The following is a 15,478-nucleotide window of genomic DNA, read 5'->3' as shown; positions in this document are numbered from 1 at the left end:
GTGCTAAGGAAAAGAAGGATTTGCCGGAGGTCATTGCTGCCTTCTTTTTCCTTGGTATTTCCTCAGGACCTCTCAAATCTAGCTGGGCTTGAATTAAATGCTCAAAACTTCCACCCACCCCTATTATTTACCATTAGAAGAGCTCTGCCAAGGGAACTGTCAACTCACCCCTTAAGCCAAGTCTAACCACCACCCGGGTGTACGCCTTCCTGCAGTCCCTACATGTGGGCTTGCGGCATTAAACACTGGGTTCCCCAATGCCCCTTGTCCTGCCTAATGCAGCAGGGCAGGCTCATGGGTTAGGGTTAGCCGGAGGTGGCCTCCCAAAGCGGGGTGCTGGGCCCCCCGTGCAGCCGGCCCCCGCTCAGCCCCACAGCCTGCCCTCACTAAACATGGCCGCCCTCTGCCTTTGCTTCCCTGACAGGAACCAATATGGCTGCCCGGACACCTCAGCGCCGCCCTCAGTCAAGATGGCGACGCCAGCGCCTTCAGGTTCTTCCCGCCAGTAGCCAACATGGCGGCCGGAAGGTGCCTGCGGACGAGGTCACGGTGCTGCACCGCCCTCAGTCAAGATGGCCGCGGTCACCATGCGGTTGCCAGTGCCCCGCAAGCCGGCGGTGGTGACGGCGCCTCAGGGCCCCGAGAAGCACTTGGTGGCTCCGGGGGACACGATCACCACGGATACGGGCTACATGAGGTGAGGCGATGGCGAAGAGGAGGGGGCGAGGGTTGCCTGTCCTCGGGCTGTCCTCAGGCAGCCGCTTGTCTCCACAGGGGCCACGGCACCTATGTGGAGGATGACAAGCTCATCGCCTCGGTGGCCGGCGTGGTGGAGAGGGTGAACAAGCTGATCTGTGTCCGAGCGCTGAACACCCGGTGAGCGCGGGGAGGGTGCGTGCTGTGCGGGGTGAGGGCTGGCTCCCGGCCGGGCCTGGCGCCGGGCACGATGAGGTGTGTGACGGGCTGCTCTCCCTGTCCCCGCTCCCAGGTACAACGGTGAGGTCGGCGATGTCGTGGTCGGGAGGATTACGGAGGTAAAGCCCAGGGATGTGCCGCGGAGGAGGAGGGTGTCCCGCTACGTGTCTGTGCCGTGGTGTGACCCGCAGCGCTTGTGACACTGCTGGAAGCACGTTGTGCGGAAGCGCTGGGATGGGGTTTAAAGCAGGCGAGGCGGCTGGAGGCAGCCTCAACCCCTGCAGCCTGGGCTGGCCGCAGGACATCCCGCTCTGCTGAAGAGCTGCTCAGCTCTACGTGCGTGTCAGCAGATGATCCTTCCTTCTCCAGGTTCAGCAGAAGCGATGGAAAGTGGAGACGTATTCCAGGCTAGATTCAGTCCTGCTGCTGTCATCTATCAACTTACCTGGTGGGGAACTGGTGAGTGTAGGCCAGCAGTGCCGGAGCCCTGTTGTCCTCTGCTTGCTTGGAAGCTGTGGTGCCTTTCGCACAGTACCCAAGGGCAGTGTTGGGTCTGGGGAGTGGGTCTGCAGTGCTCCGGTATCTTTAACTCATGGTGTTATTTGGACATAAACACTTAAATGTGCTAGTCTGGCTTTCCTTTGGCAACCACACTGTGTTTTGCTTAGCACCCAATGGTCCCCCTGCAGTGTCTTTAACTGATGTTTTCTCTTTCTGAACTACATGTAACTTGTCTTGCATTCTGCTAGGAAATCATGAGGGGAGAGGTGGGGTGGCCATGAGGGGTATGAGCAGCAGCTGTATAGTGTGGGCCACTATAGGGGGTGGCTGGGACTGGAGATCATGAGGGGAGATCAGTTTGTCCTTAGTGACATGGTTTAGTGGTGGGCTTGACAGGCCTGGGTTGATGGTTGGGCTCAATGATCATACAGGTCTTTACCAACCTGGTTGATTCTATGATTCTGTGATTTCAGAGGAGGAGATCAATAGAAGATGAGCTTGCAATGAGGGACTGTCTGCAGGAAGGGGACCTCATCAGTGTATCCTTCCACTGTTTGCACTCAGAAGAACCAAGGGTGCAGGGAAAACAGCCTGGCTGGTAGTGAGAGCTCTCTGCTGCAGGCAGTCAGTGGCTGTTGGCACCGGGCAGCAGTAGAGACCTTGTTTCCTTAAGTGGCACTGACAGGCAGAGGTGCAGTCTATATTTACTGATGGGGCATTGTCGCTGCACACCCGGAGTCTGAAATACGGGAAGGTAAGTTGTTCAAAAACACTTGATCTTGGCCTAATTCTGCTCCATGTGACATCCTTTTGGAGGGACTTTGAAGAAAGCGGCTCTGGAGTAGAGCAGATGTTGTTATAACCCATTCCTGCAGGTTAAGGAAGAATATTAGTTCCTATGTGGTTACACGGATTGGAGTTTACCCAAAGTAGAGGACGTGCCCTTGAGGTGCCCTTTGAGCTGTTGTTCTCTCGGACCACACTTACAGCCTGCAAACCCCCACTAGCCACTTGGGAATTAAACCCTGGGGAGAAATCTTCTGACTCAAACTTCATCACTGCTCTTCTGCAGGCCATTGCACCTGTGACTTCTTTCTTTTTCTCCAGAGCTCTATTTTGGGCTTCATGCAGTTGGCATTTATCTCTGGTTTTGTGCATTGAAATAAGCCAAGGGGCCACTGGAGTGCAGGCTGCAGTTTGGGATTACCAGACCAAGGGTATTAGCACTTAGAAGATGAAAGGGAAGTGTTCTTATTGCACAAAGGGCGAAGGACAGTGATTGGATTAAGAGGGAAAGTGTTCTGCTTAATTGGGCCTGTCCTCATTTTTCTGCAGGGATGGTTGATGTGTAGTTACGATCAAGATATTAACATTTGTGCCAAGCACTTAGAGTATTCTTCATCTTCAAAGGACTGCACAGGCACTAGCTAATCCTCGCAGCACTCCCAGAGGCAGGCAGGTTTTATATTCACTGTTTCACAGGAAAAGGTGTTAAAATTGACTGGTTCCTAGACTGGGAACAGAGTGTGTATCGGTGACTTGATGTGATCTGTGGTGGCTCATGTCTCTCATGCTGAGTCTCGTGGTCTCCTCTTCAGCTTTCCCAGGGTGTGCTCATTCAGGTCTCACCATCTCTTGTGAAACGCCAGAAGACTCACTTCCATGACCTGCCCTGTGGTGCATCTGTGATCCTCGGCAACAATGGTTACATCTGGATCTACCCAACTTCAGAGCAGAGAGATGAAGAGACTGGGGGCTTCGTCGCCAACTTGGAGGTGAGGGTTCAGGGAAGATCAGCCTTCTCCTACCAGTGATGTTTTCTTAGTCTAACATAGTCAGAGGCATGTGAACAACCTGAGGGCTTTCCAGATTTGGTATTAGGTTCATGGCAAAGCTTTTTTTACAGTAGGCTTGCATTATTTCCCTATGTATTAATCTCTTTTCCTTTGTTCTTCCTCAGCCTGTTTCCATGTCTGACCGGGAGGTGATCTCACGGGTCCGAAACTGCATTGTAGCTCTGGTTACTCATAAGCTGATGCTCTTTGACACCAGCGTCCTATATTGCTACGAAGCATCCCTTCCTCATCAGGTACAGAAACTGGGGGTGTTTACTTTATTCCATGCTGTGGGGAGGGAATGGAAGGGCCTCCTCAGCTGCTGAAGTTAGGTGGTGAGGCTTCCTTTTGGCTTTCCAAAGCATCCTTGTAGTAAGTGACAATATGAACTTCCCCACTTCTGCCATAGTCTTGTTTGGCCACAACCTACTAAACTCACTGCTCATTGCTGTGTGTCAGGGATCCTTGTCCCCATCGAGTGTGCAAAAGTAGTAGTTGGTTTTTGGTGCCAATGTTACTTTTCTTTCCACTCCAGATCAAAGACATTCTCAAACCGGAGGTGATGGAGCAGATCGTTCTGGAAACCCAACATAGGTTGCTGGATCTGGAGGGATAGAGCTCATGCCCAGAAGCAGTCATTGGAAGTTCTGACATGGCAGCTTTTGATTCCCAGTATTTTATTTTTTTTTTTCAGTGTTCTAGACCCCAACATTCATTTCATGCTTGGGAAACCACCAGAATTCCTCATTTTAACTCCCAGGATACTTCCTGAGCTCTTTTAGTACAATAGTACTAAGCAGTACTTAAGTACAATAGCCTTCTAGTGCAGCATCCTGAAAAACTGGTATCTGACCTTTGTGAAGATGCAGGTACAAATGGGACATATCCCATAGCACTTGTGGCTGTGTCTAGTGCTCCTGAACCTCCTGCAGAATGATGGAGAGGAAGGCATGTGTTTTCTGATGCTTCTCTCTCCCCAAAAGGTTTCTGAATGGTTTTGATTTTCCTTTTCTGTGATACAGATTTGCCAGTGTGGCCTTTGATTGACAGCTCTTGTTCTTCTCTTTTGTACCTCTGATACACAGTCTTAGTCTTTAGGAACAGGAGTATCCACACCTTGGCTAACCACATTTTGGGTCTGGCTGTTTGTGGCTCAAGGGTATGAAGTTGGAGGTGCCACGAGTCCACATGAACGAGTAGCCGTGGGCAAGCAGTGTCTTCTCTGCCTGCGTGTTCTGCTGGTAACTTTATTACGACTACTGTAGTGAACTCCTCCTATGAGGAGGCTCCAGTATTGTTTTCTGTTAAATATTTTACATTCAATAAATTTTTGGAACAGATCAGTCATTCAGGAGTGTGTGCATTACCTTGTCTTTCTCCAGAATGAATTAGGTCTAACTGGAGAGCTACAGCTGGTTTGTTTCCTTGTGAAAGGAGACGGTTGCACTCAGAATGGTTGCAACATCCTCTTATCTCCCCCTCAACACCTGCTCTTCATCCCATCCAAGCAGGACATAACCTTCCTCTTCAGCATATCCTCTGTGAAGAATTCCTGTGTAAGCAGATTGCCTGCTGTTGTTCACAGTGGCTCTCTTAATACTGCTGCTCTGCAGGATCTCATGGAGGTGAGTCTTGCAGCATCTTTGTCTGGGGGGTCACAGGGAGCCAGCCCAGTATGATGCTGGTGAAGATCTCAGGCCAGTGGTTAGAGGTGTGCATGCTGAGCCAAATGCAGGCAGCCACTTGCCTTCTCTGTACAGAATGGATGTGATGCTTTCCTTGGTGCATCCTCTCAGATCTCTGGTGCTATATTAGGTCTGTCTTTGTTATACATATTGTGTATATCTATTGTATTTGCATTGTATTAGAGCTGCTTGAACCACAGTGTGTAATTCTTTAAAAGGATGAAAAAGCAAAATGTCAGCCCTATTTGTCCCTGAATCTAATTCTAACATTGCAAATTCTCATGCTTGCCCCAGGCAAAAGGAAAAATTCTTTGCTCAATCTTTTGCTGGGAACTAGAAATACCCTTCGGTGCATGTCGCCTAATTGAGGCTGCTCTGCTTCTGGTCCACAGCAAGCACTAGGTGGCAGCTTCGGATCGTGTTTGTAGCATCCCCTTTCCCCGGCAGCTCTGCCTCATTGCCCTGCCGAATAGCAAAGGCTGGATGTCTGCCACCCCTACTGCTACCTAAACATTCGAGCATTATGGAGCTCAGTGGCTAAGGACAAGCAAGGACATGGCTAATCCGTTCTGCTGCTGCACAGCTCGAACTTCTGTCCGTGCTGCCTCTGTAAAATAAATTCTTGGGGATATTCCTGGAATGCTCAACACAAGACTTGGGAGTTGTTAATTTTGAGGTTTTGTGACGTTTCCTGAATAAGTGTTGCAACTATTGCATCCTCAGGATAACTTGGGACATCTGAAAACTAAAGCTTGATGGTGACACTTCCAGGTCTATGCATGAAGCTAGTGGCAGCATTACCCATACCTGTGTGGACAGGAACAGTGCAAAAAGGCTGAAAGGTTTCGCAGCATCTGCATATCTTAATTAGAAAAGTACCTCTTTTTTTCCCTATCCAGTTGCTGTAGTTTAGCAGCTGTTTATCTTACTACCATATGGGGAGATTCAGGGATTTCTGCTGTGAGGCTTCTAGCTAATAAGCAGATTGGGGATATATATGCAATGAGATAAAGTATTTGACGTTCACTTTTTTAAAGCATTTTTGAAGGCTGATGGAGAGCTCTGTAGTTAATCCAGGAGATCTCTTTGCATCTTTGCCGCTTAAATTTAAACAACTGTGTGTCAGTTAAAGAGCAAAGGGCTGAAGAGACTATACTTCACTACCACCTGGAGAGATGTGATACCTGGAAATGGTTCTGATGAGCTGGCACAGGAACGCAAAATGCTTCTTTGTCCTCAAGCAACCTCTTTGCAGGCACCTAACAGGTCAGAAAGGGCTGGGGAGGGTGGTAGTTATGAGGTGTGAAGCACTGTTGGTGATGTGCTGAGGAAGTGTGCTTTGGGGGTTAATTTAGAGTTGGATCATGCTCATGTATTTAGCGTGAGCTGTCAGACCTGCAAGGTGAAACAGCACCAGGTTCTCATAATACAGATCTTGATAAATGGGTGCTGGTGTCTGCAGCAGGCTGTGTGGGCTGCACAGCTGAGTTCTTACAGATATTCATTTTCCTTTTTCCTCTATTTGTTTTTTTTTTTTTTTTTTCTCTCTCCAGGGCAGTCTTTAAAACTGTGGTCCATCTCCAGGCTTCTTATGCTCGCCCTCTCTCCACATTGTGAACCTTCTTTGGTTATTTATTATCAATAAATGAATATACAACCTGCAAACCTGCTCAAGATCTGGACTTCAGATGCTTCAACTCTGAGCTTTCCAATTCCTCCTGCTTGCTGCAGCATTCCTGATATTTTGGCCTTAGGGATGTGTTAAATGGGGGGGGGGGAGTGTGTGACTCATGCAGTTCCTATGCTCCTGAATACTTTCATTTTTAAAACTAAGCTGGTAAGGTTTGGTTATGGATCTTTCCTGATGTGGGCAGAGAACCAAAGGTACCAGTATTTCGCTCCTTGTCCATGAGGGGGTAATTGCTGTTCTTTGCAAATTCAGCCAGTGTTGTATCAAGCCCAGACCTCAGTTCTGTAACAAGCCTTCCATGAGGTCATTGCTGGCAGTTCCTGCAGCCCCATCAAGCACAGCTTTGCAAACCAGCAGGTAACAGGTGATGACAGTGACAAAACTGCGTGGGGAGGGAGAAACTTCCTGAGCAGTTTCAAAGGTGTCTGAGAAATGCACCAGGGCAGCTGCCATTTACTGTTGATTTGGCTGCGTCACCACTTTTCTTTCTCTTGACAAATGTCAAGGGCCAACAGTGCTCATCCATCTTTAAAGCAACTGGATGTGCTGCTGGGGCTTCTGGTTTCCATACGGAGAGGTTTCATGTTCAGTCATGACCCACAGTATGGCAAATGGCTCTTCCTTAATGCCCAGCAGGTATTAATGGGTTGCCAGATGGGATCTGGGGGAGGCTTTGGCAAACAGTGGCAGCACGTGTATTTCAGGTGGGGGGAGCTGGGGCCCCTTTTTCCATAGGCAGGTCCACACAAAATGGTAGGCAGGCTGTATAAAAAGTTTGAAATGGGAAGTGCTCAAGATGTAAAGGAGGACTCCAGCAAAAGCAGTGCCCTCTTTAATCCTTGAAGTAGTCTGTGGGATTTTGCTAGGCATCTTCTAAGCAGGAAGGGTGAAAAGGAAGAAACCATGGCTTCTCCGGTTTGAGAACAAAACCACAGTCAGAAGCAGGGTGGGAAAAGCCTAAGTCGTCTTTAGTTTTTATATGAGAATCTAAATGCCAGGCATTAAAGCAGCTTAGAGCAATCTGATTTCTTTGGTCACCAGTGTGTGACGGTGTGAAGCCTGTTTGTAAACAGGCTGTGGTTCCTGCCTGTGCTGCTTACTCCGGGGTTAATACAGGGCACAGATGTGTTTGAAAAGTGGAGCTAATAAATAGTTCCCTCGCTGGTGAGTGCTGCCTGCAGAAAGGAGAACACAAAATCACTCATCTAAAGGAATAATTTTCCAGTTTCTTGGTGCCAGTGTTTGATTCATTTACTAATATGAAGAACGGCAACTCCTCCCTCTACTCCCAGTAATAACCATTGGGACTTTAAATTTGTGCTAATGGGTTATTAATCCAATTACTGCTGCTCATTATGTTACTTCTGTATCATCCGCATGCAGTTTTGCTGTTCAGTTGAAGTGAATGGTATAAATACAAAGCTCTGAGCAGACTTTAGAAGATACCAAAACCCCACTGAGATTATCAATCTTGAAATGGTTGTCTTGGGTTCCTGAGGACTGTTAATTAATATGCTAAGGTTTATTATATGGTTGAAGCTTAAAGATACTGTTCTGGAGGAAGGGGAGGAAACCTCCCTGGAGCTGCTGGGTGTAACAACTCACACTTAATGGAAGTGGGAGTGCTTCAAAAGGAACTGAGATTTGGTATGAAGTCCGTGGGATGTACACAGGCCACAGGTAGGGCTCGAGTGACAGAAACAGTCTGTAGGCTTTTTCATTTATTCTGCAGTCACCCAAGCTTCTGTCTTTGTCTTTAACAATTTCTAAATCCATCAGGCAGCTTCAGCTTTGTTAACACGAGACAGTCATGTTCACAGAACTGGCAAGCACCTGGTCTATTAGTTAGCACATTCATCTGCAGAGATCTCAGTGAGGCAGCGAGAAGCCTATATGCAGCCTGTGTTGTCCAGAACACAAGTCCTACTTATTTGCAATGACTTGTAGTGTATTTTGGTCAAGGTCTCCAGAGCACACAGACCTTCTGGAGTTCACTCTGCTCTGGGATTGTTTTTAGGAACAGATTTCTCTGAGGCTGCTTGGCCTGTGTTGACAGACAGCTTTGTTCCTTCAGTTTCCTTCAATCCACGGGAGCTGAGCGGGTGTTAGATCACAGCAGTGAGAGCTGATCTCCATTAATGATTTAAATCTTCTGATTTAACTCAGAAATTCTGAGTTTAAGAGCTGTGACCCTGGATTTATCTCAGTATAACGCACCAGAATTTCTCCCTCCCCCGTGTAACACAAAGAGCCTCAATGCAATTTGAGTCACTGATAGAGAAATGCAGTGGGAATGGGTTGGGATCAGTCTCAAGGCTAAAAATGAGTGAGGTAGGCGCAGGCTGGCATATCAGAGGTGGAGAATCCCATAGGGCCACATGAAGCTCTATATTTCAGATGCTGTTGTTGGAAGATGAAGAAGACACGTCTGCTGGGGACCTTGAATATGGCGCAGGAGACACGGAGTCTGTTTGGATTTGTCACAAGGGAGGAGTCAGTACAAACAAGCCGCTCCGTGGCCAGATGGTTACCCCGAGCAGGCGGCTAGGACATGAAACTGCATCTGTGTGTTCTCCTGTTGTGGAGCGGGAGCAACCACAGACCTTTGACCAAACCACCCTGACCTCAAGCTGCTGCCTCAACCCTCTTCTATTCCCAGGGTGAACCGGAGTACATACGAGAAGCTGAGTATCTCCAGCGTCACAGCGTCTTTAGCTCAGGGAGTGCTTGTGTTGCACACAAGGGCAGCACAGCACAGGCTGAAGAATTCGGGGTTTTTACCTCACCTCTGTACTAAACGGCACCTAAAAGCAGATTAACAACTGCCATATTCATTGGCCTCTATGGCTGGACTTGGGATCAATGTGCTCTGAAAGCATCAGTAAGGAAGCGAAGTCCTTTGTGCAAGCAGGGTGACAGATCCCAGCTGTGAAGCTGACGGTTGTGTGCACAGTGACACCGGGAGCACCTCTTCTTCCCTGTCTGTCTCAGCAAGAAAGCCAGGGGCCTCCCCAGCCTCTGTGCAGGAGGGATTCTGTGCCTATCTTGAGGGCCACCGAGCTCTTGTTTTCATATCCGTAAGAAAACAACTTAGGTCGCCCATACAAAGGGGTCAGGGAGTTGACACGGCATTTCTGGCTCCTGAGCTAGCACTTGCTAGCGATGTTACATGAGCAACCCTTGTTCCACTTGTCATTTCCACCACCATCCTCCCCTTCATCCCACTTCCCTCATGGTTCCCCTTCGGTTTTTCTCATCTTCCCTTTCATGCCTTTTCCACCCACCCCGTTTTCTCCTCAGAACCCTTCATGGCACCCCCACTTCCCTCATGGCTTCATGTCCCCCAGCCCCCTCTCGCCTCTCCATTCTCCTCACGTCCCCGCTCACGGCTCACCCCCAACCCCTGCTCGGTCCCTCACAGGCTCCCCCATCCCTTCAGGGTCCCCCCCTTCGCTGCCCCACACCGCGCCCCTTCCCCACCGGGCCCGCCATGGCGGCGGGCGCGGCACCCAACCGAGGCCTGCAGCGGGCAGCGGCCGGGCGGGAGGCGGGGGCGGTGGAGGAGGAGGGGCCGGAAGGGGATGTGACCGCCCGCCCCGCCGGCCGGGGACGGGGCTGCGCCGCGCCGGGGGTTCCGGGATCTCCCTCGCCGCCCGCAGCCGCCCCCCGCCAGTGTCGCTGCCCTCCCTGGCGGCACCCCCGGGGCACCCCCGGCCCTTCGCCCCTCTCCTCCTGCCAGGCCTGGAGGGCTCCCCTTGAGCCGCCCGGCCCCGCCGCCCCCAGCCCGGGCCCCCTCAGCACGTCCCGCCGTGGCCGGGCCGGGTTCGGCCCCGCTCCCGCTGCCCGCCCGGGCCTCGCCCTCCGCCGGCGTCCCCCGCGGGGATGCAGCCGGCCCGCTCACCCCCGCTTGACCTCTTCTGGCTGCTGTGCAGGAACCGGCCTCCTGGAGCGCGTCTCCGGCCTCGCTCCGCGGCTCCGGGCTCGCTCTGAGGCGGGCAGCAGGCCACCTGCGCCGGGCCCCAGCACTGCTTCGACGCCGCCATGACCCCCCGGGCCCGCTTGGCCTCCGGCGGGGTGCGGGAGAGGAGGTAGCGGCGGTGAGGGCGGCCGAGACCTGCGATGGAAGGAGGCGAGGCGTGGTGAGGAGCCCCTCGCCCTGAGGAGCCAGGCCCGAAGCTTCGCCTCGCTGGTGGACATGGTGCCGGTGTGCTTGATCCTGCTAGACTTCGGCGATACTTGAAGCCAAATACGTGGCTCTTTGGCCTTTGCTAACTCAATGCTATGCAAAAGAAAAGGAGGAAAAAAAAAAAGAAACCTTGACACTGATTGCAGTGGGAATGGCTGTTTCCTGCCCTGGGTGAGCCTACGTGTGGTTTCTTGCTTGTGAGATGAACTATTAATTCTCCTTTACCTGGTGGAAGACGCACTACACATGGCGACCTGAACCTTTGGTAGCGCTTGTTCGTTGTTAAGCAGTTGGAACTTTTACTTGTTTTCTTTGCATAAAGCCACCTAAGGAGCCTTGCTGCTGTCTTCAGAAGCATTGGAGAAACCTGCGCTTGTCTTAATTCTTCACCTCAAGTGACTTTATCACCCAGTGTGTGCACCCAGCGCACCCACCTGAAATACGTTTGTCTCCAAAGCTCCTTCCCAGCCTGCAAGATCAGGGATCACAGACTTCTTCGAACACTTCTCGTCCTGGGAAAGGCTGCCCATAGTTACTTTATGGGGCAGCAGCCTGGAAAAGTTCTTGGGGACCAAAGGAGGCCGAGTCTGCCTGCCCTGCACTTTATCAAGGGAGCAGGGAAGAAGGAGTCATCAAGGCATGGGGGCCCACACTGTAACGTCTTCGTCGAACATGGTAAGAGGTTTCTGTGGGTATTTCTTTTGGTTTAACTTTGATTTGCCGAGCTAGATGTGATACAGATCTACTGAAGGGCATGGTGCGGATACAGGGATGCTGTACTTTATGGAAGTCTTCTGTTTTCTCTCCCTTAATGCAAATCTTTTGTGATTGTTTAGTAAGAAAACACTTGGGGCAGATTGCTTGAAACCTGGGGCGAGATTATTGCAAAGCTAAATGTGACATACAAGGAAGTAACTTTTTAACTTTGTATAAGCTTCTCATTTCTGCCTTAGCTGTGTGCTGGTTTACAGTCTGGGAAGGTGTTTCATCCTTTTAGTTGCCTGTTCTGGACGTATAGACCAACCACAGTCGATGGGAATGCTGTGATCAGGGACAAGTGGCTTTTAATTATCTTTACAAAAGGGACTCTGCAACTTGGGGAAAAGACTTTTGCAAGGTTTGTGGCTATTGCTGCTTGAAACTGGTTGGAATAGAAGTTTCCTGTTGATTTGCTTCATGTGGTTACAGCACTTCTGGTTAGTGGTTTCTCAGAGTGATTTAAACCTTCATTTCGTGCAGTGATGGATTTCAGTGCTAGAGGATAAAGGTGGCCAAGTTAAGAGTGCAGCAACCCCTGTCACTTGCTGGTCTTCTGCAAGTTAACAGGGGACTGAGAATCTCAGGTAAGAAGCCAGATGAAAAGCTCAGTAGGACTCAGAGACAGGTTTAGTGATGGCTTCAAACGTTGCTTTATTTGTCTTTAAAAAGTAACCAAAGAAATTATAAACTGAAGGCATCTCTACCAAAGTGTGGCACAGAAATGCATTGTTTTGCTGAAACTTCTTGAAGCAATCCTTGCTTTTGCACAATGCTTTTTAAATTCTAATATTCCTTGAGAAGACGTGCTCCTGGCTGCTCTCTCCAGCTGGGGAACGGGGTTTTGCCAAACCTTTTTCCATAGTTTTTGTCCTGTCGAGGAAGTTTATCTGTGGACAAAACTGCATCTGTAATCTCAGCTAGAAACGGAAATATCTGCTGTGTCTGAGAGCACAGTGTAGTTAATGGCAAAGTTTTGATTTAGTTTCGTTTTAGCTGGGCTTTGCTTTCAAACTGGCTCTTATTCTGTGTTTCTAGAAGGGCCCAAGAAATCCCCTGCAGGGTTCAGCAAAGGCAAATCCTGTGTATGTACTCCTGCACTGACATACTGGTTTGAGTTCCAGCAGGGTTCTTTCTTTGAATTTCCCATACAATGTTTGTGCACTGAGGAAACTGAAGGTGATTAAGGGAAGGTTAAAGAACATAACTAACTTGTAATGAATGCAGCTAACTCGGCCCTCTGATGATGAACCCACCGCTGCATTTTCCCAAACCATGCTGTCAGTCCTGGAATACACCCGCTCCTCCACCCGCAGTTTGGTTGCTTCTTTCCCTACTTTGGACAGAGTTTCGAGGTCAGATAAGATGCAGCGAGAGCACTGGCTGCAAGCAATACAATATTAAACTACCTTTTGGTGTTTTGATGTAGCAGAAGAGCCAGAAATGCTCCTTTTTGATCATCCAACAGCAGTAGGCAGATGGTAACTTCTTGCCAGCATGACCTGAGGTCAGAAGATCCGAGCACTGTTGCAAAGAAAAATGGCGTCTATCATGTCCATACACCATATGTCCACAAGAGAGCTCAGTGTGTGATTTAGAAAAGAATAATGTTGAAAGGGGACATCAAGGCTAGGACATCTGTTAAAAGAACTGTAAAAGATCAGTCTCGCTTATCCACATGAGGAAGAGTTTCTTCCTTTGAGTGTATGGGATGGTTCTTCGAAGTACAGACAGAATCTGTACCGCTGTCGTTTGTTCAGCTCTTTTCTGAGTTTGGGTTGCTCATACCCTGAAAAATGCGATCTTAAAATGATGTGGAAAAATAAAAGGGGGAACCAAGTTAATTTTAGAAAGTTCTGTGTTTCTCTCTAGTTTTCTTGATAATTTCTTTGAAGTATACAATCTGACATACTTTATAATTGGTAGGACTGAAAACATTAAATACTATTCTGCCTATTCAGGTCTGGTGCCATGGGCTGTAGTTTGTAAAAATAGCTGGGTGTTTTTTCAGGGCTTGAATTCTTGCATGTTTGTTGTGCAGTATATTTTCATTACACAGTTTCTTCTAAATGCCAAACACTGTATCTGGCTTCTCTGTCACACTGTGCAAACTAGTTTGTCCCAGGAAAATAATGTTTCTTACTTTTCATAATTAAGAAATGCTTAAGGAGAAATTCCAGGGTGGACTTCTTAAAGTAATCCCCTCGGGATAGTCCAATTCTTGAAATAACTTCTTTGAAGTTCTTATATATTAAAACTCATGATTAAACAAAGAAAAAGCAGAGCTGGTAGTAGCGTGGCTCTCCTGTTATGGTTGTGTTTTGGTAAAGCCATTTCAGGACCCTGTTTCAGTGGCATCACTACCTGCTAAGTTCTACTGAGGCTCACTCAGCAGACCCTAAGCAGTGATTTTAGAGCATTGAAGACCTTCATTGCTCCAGTGGTACTGAGTCTTAGCTGAAAGGGTTCGTGTTAGCAGATACTAACAGTATAAGGCAGAATAACTTTCAGGCAAGTAATTCTGTTTCTTGGTCGTCGCACTCTTTGTGGCACTCAAAGCAATGCATCGAGAGCTTCTGAAAAGCGAGGAGGCAACTGGCCAGAAGTCGGCTCTGCTGGTGATCAAATGTGCTGTGAGAATAATGCAGAAAGGCTCTAAATTGTGTCATGAGTTGACAACTGAGGAGTGCAGTAAGGGGGGAAAAAATAATCTATGGGCAAGTTTGGTTCTTCTGTCTTTGTGTTGCTGCTTTTTCCACCAAGGGTGTTTTACAAGCTGGAGTTCATGCTGGTGTGGTTTCCCTGGGCTGCAGAGCAGGCCCTGATGGGATTTTTACAGATTTCATCTTGACACAGATTACTTCATCTCTTAGACTGCTTGTAAGCTTGAAATTGAGAGCAAGTACAAAGGAAATGTTTGTGTCTACCCCTGTGCTTTTCTCAGCTGCGAAATGAGTCTGTAGTCGCTGCTTTTTGGGTCCATCCAACTGAGAGAAAAGCTGTGGTCAGTAGACAGTTAGTGGGAAAGACTTTGTCAACACATTTCAAAGTTTGTGTGCTCAGGTATCTTGTGCCTTTCTAGAGCATGAACCTCAGCAAAACTCATATTTCTGAAAAGAAAGGTGTATTCCCACAGGGCTCAACTCAGATCCTGGAGTTTGCAGCGTTTGACTGGAGTGATCGGCAAACATTATGCCTTCTCTAACTCTTGGGTAGGCGTTGCTGTGCTGAATGGTAAGCAGATTCCCTGAAGCATCTTGGTAGAACAGTACCTCCAAGTAAAAGCAGCACTTGAAGGCTTACAAAATGAATTTGAATCATTAGACCTGAGATGCTGAGGTGAAGAGAAGATGCTGGGATATCTCTTCAGTGAGGTGATGGTGATGGATTTGGTCCACAGCTTTGAATTCTGTTTGCTGTCCTGTTGCTGCTATGGTCAGCAGCACAGCTGTGTTCGGAGAGGTGAAATCCTGAGCAGTGTCTTCACTTGTCAAGCCAAGAGTTTTATACATGTATTCCTTGCTGTGTAAATCGTGACAGTGATCAGGAATGGGGCCATCTTTTCATGGGCACATTGGTGGGAACTTAAGTGTAGGGTTTTTGATTTAATAATGCAAATTTATGGTAAATATGTTGATATATATATAGGTCTTTAAAATGATGCTACAGATGTATGTATTTGCTGTCATTGGTGCTAGTTTTGCTGTGGCATTCAGAGAAATTATGTGGGAGGAAGAAGAAACCTTCTAAAGAGGTTTTCATTATGAGATGTTCTTATATGCTGCTGCTTGTTATATAGAATGGATCACTGATGGATAGCAACCTGGTCTTACAACATTTTTGTAGTTTTGTGGTGTTTGAGTCATTCTGTAAAGTAATTACAGCTATGGCTAACTATAAAGAAGGAACT

At 48.4% G+C, this 15,478-nt stretch overlaps 2 protein-coding genes across 2 annotated transcripts in view; both read left to right on the top strand.

The window, feature by feature from the left end:
- The first annotated feature begins 385 nt into the window (after positions 1-385).
- Positions 386-4,587, top strand: EXOSC2 (exosome component 2). Its single transcript, XM_061476671.1, has 9 exons — positions 386-697; positions 775-876; positions 989-1,034; positions 1,285-1,374; positions 1,890-1,955; positions 2,102-2,170; positions 3,015-3,191; positions 3,377-3,505; positions 3,787-4,587. The coding sequence occupies exons 1-9, from the start codon at positions 573-575 to the stop codon at positions 3,865-3,867; spliced, it is 885 nt and encodes a 294-aa protein (XP_061332655.1). The 5' UTR covers positions 386-572; the 3' UTR covers positions 3,868-4,587.
- Positions 4,588-10,232: 5,645 nt separating this feature from the next.
- Positions 10,233-15,478, top strand: part of ABL1 (ABL proto-oncogene 1, non-receptor tyrosine kinase) — a 78,926-nt gene continuing 73,680 nt past the window's right edge. Inside the window, exon 1 of the mRNA XM_061476668.1 lies at positions 10,233-11,487. Coding sequence (XP_061332652.1) covers positions 11,352-11,487 — 136 coding nt within the window. The 5' untranslated portion in view covers positions 10,233-11,351. The remainder of the gene's footprint in view (positions 11,488-15,478) is intronic.

The sequence above is a fragment of the Pezoporus flaviventris genome, unplaced genomic scaffold (genome assembly GCF_033815535.1).
Source record: "Pezoporus flaviventris isolate CSIRO_AGI_PZ_B2104156 unplaced genomic scaffold, CSIRO_AGI_Pfla_v1 ptg000097l, whole genome shotgun sequence".
Taxonomy (NCBI): domain Eukaryota; kingdom Metazoa; phylum Chordata; class Aves; order Psittaciformes; family Psittacidae; genus Pezoporus; species Pezoporus flaviventris.
Note: the sequence above shows the minus strand (reverse complement) of the source record. Positions and strands in the feature narration are given on the sequence as shown.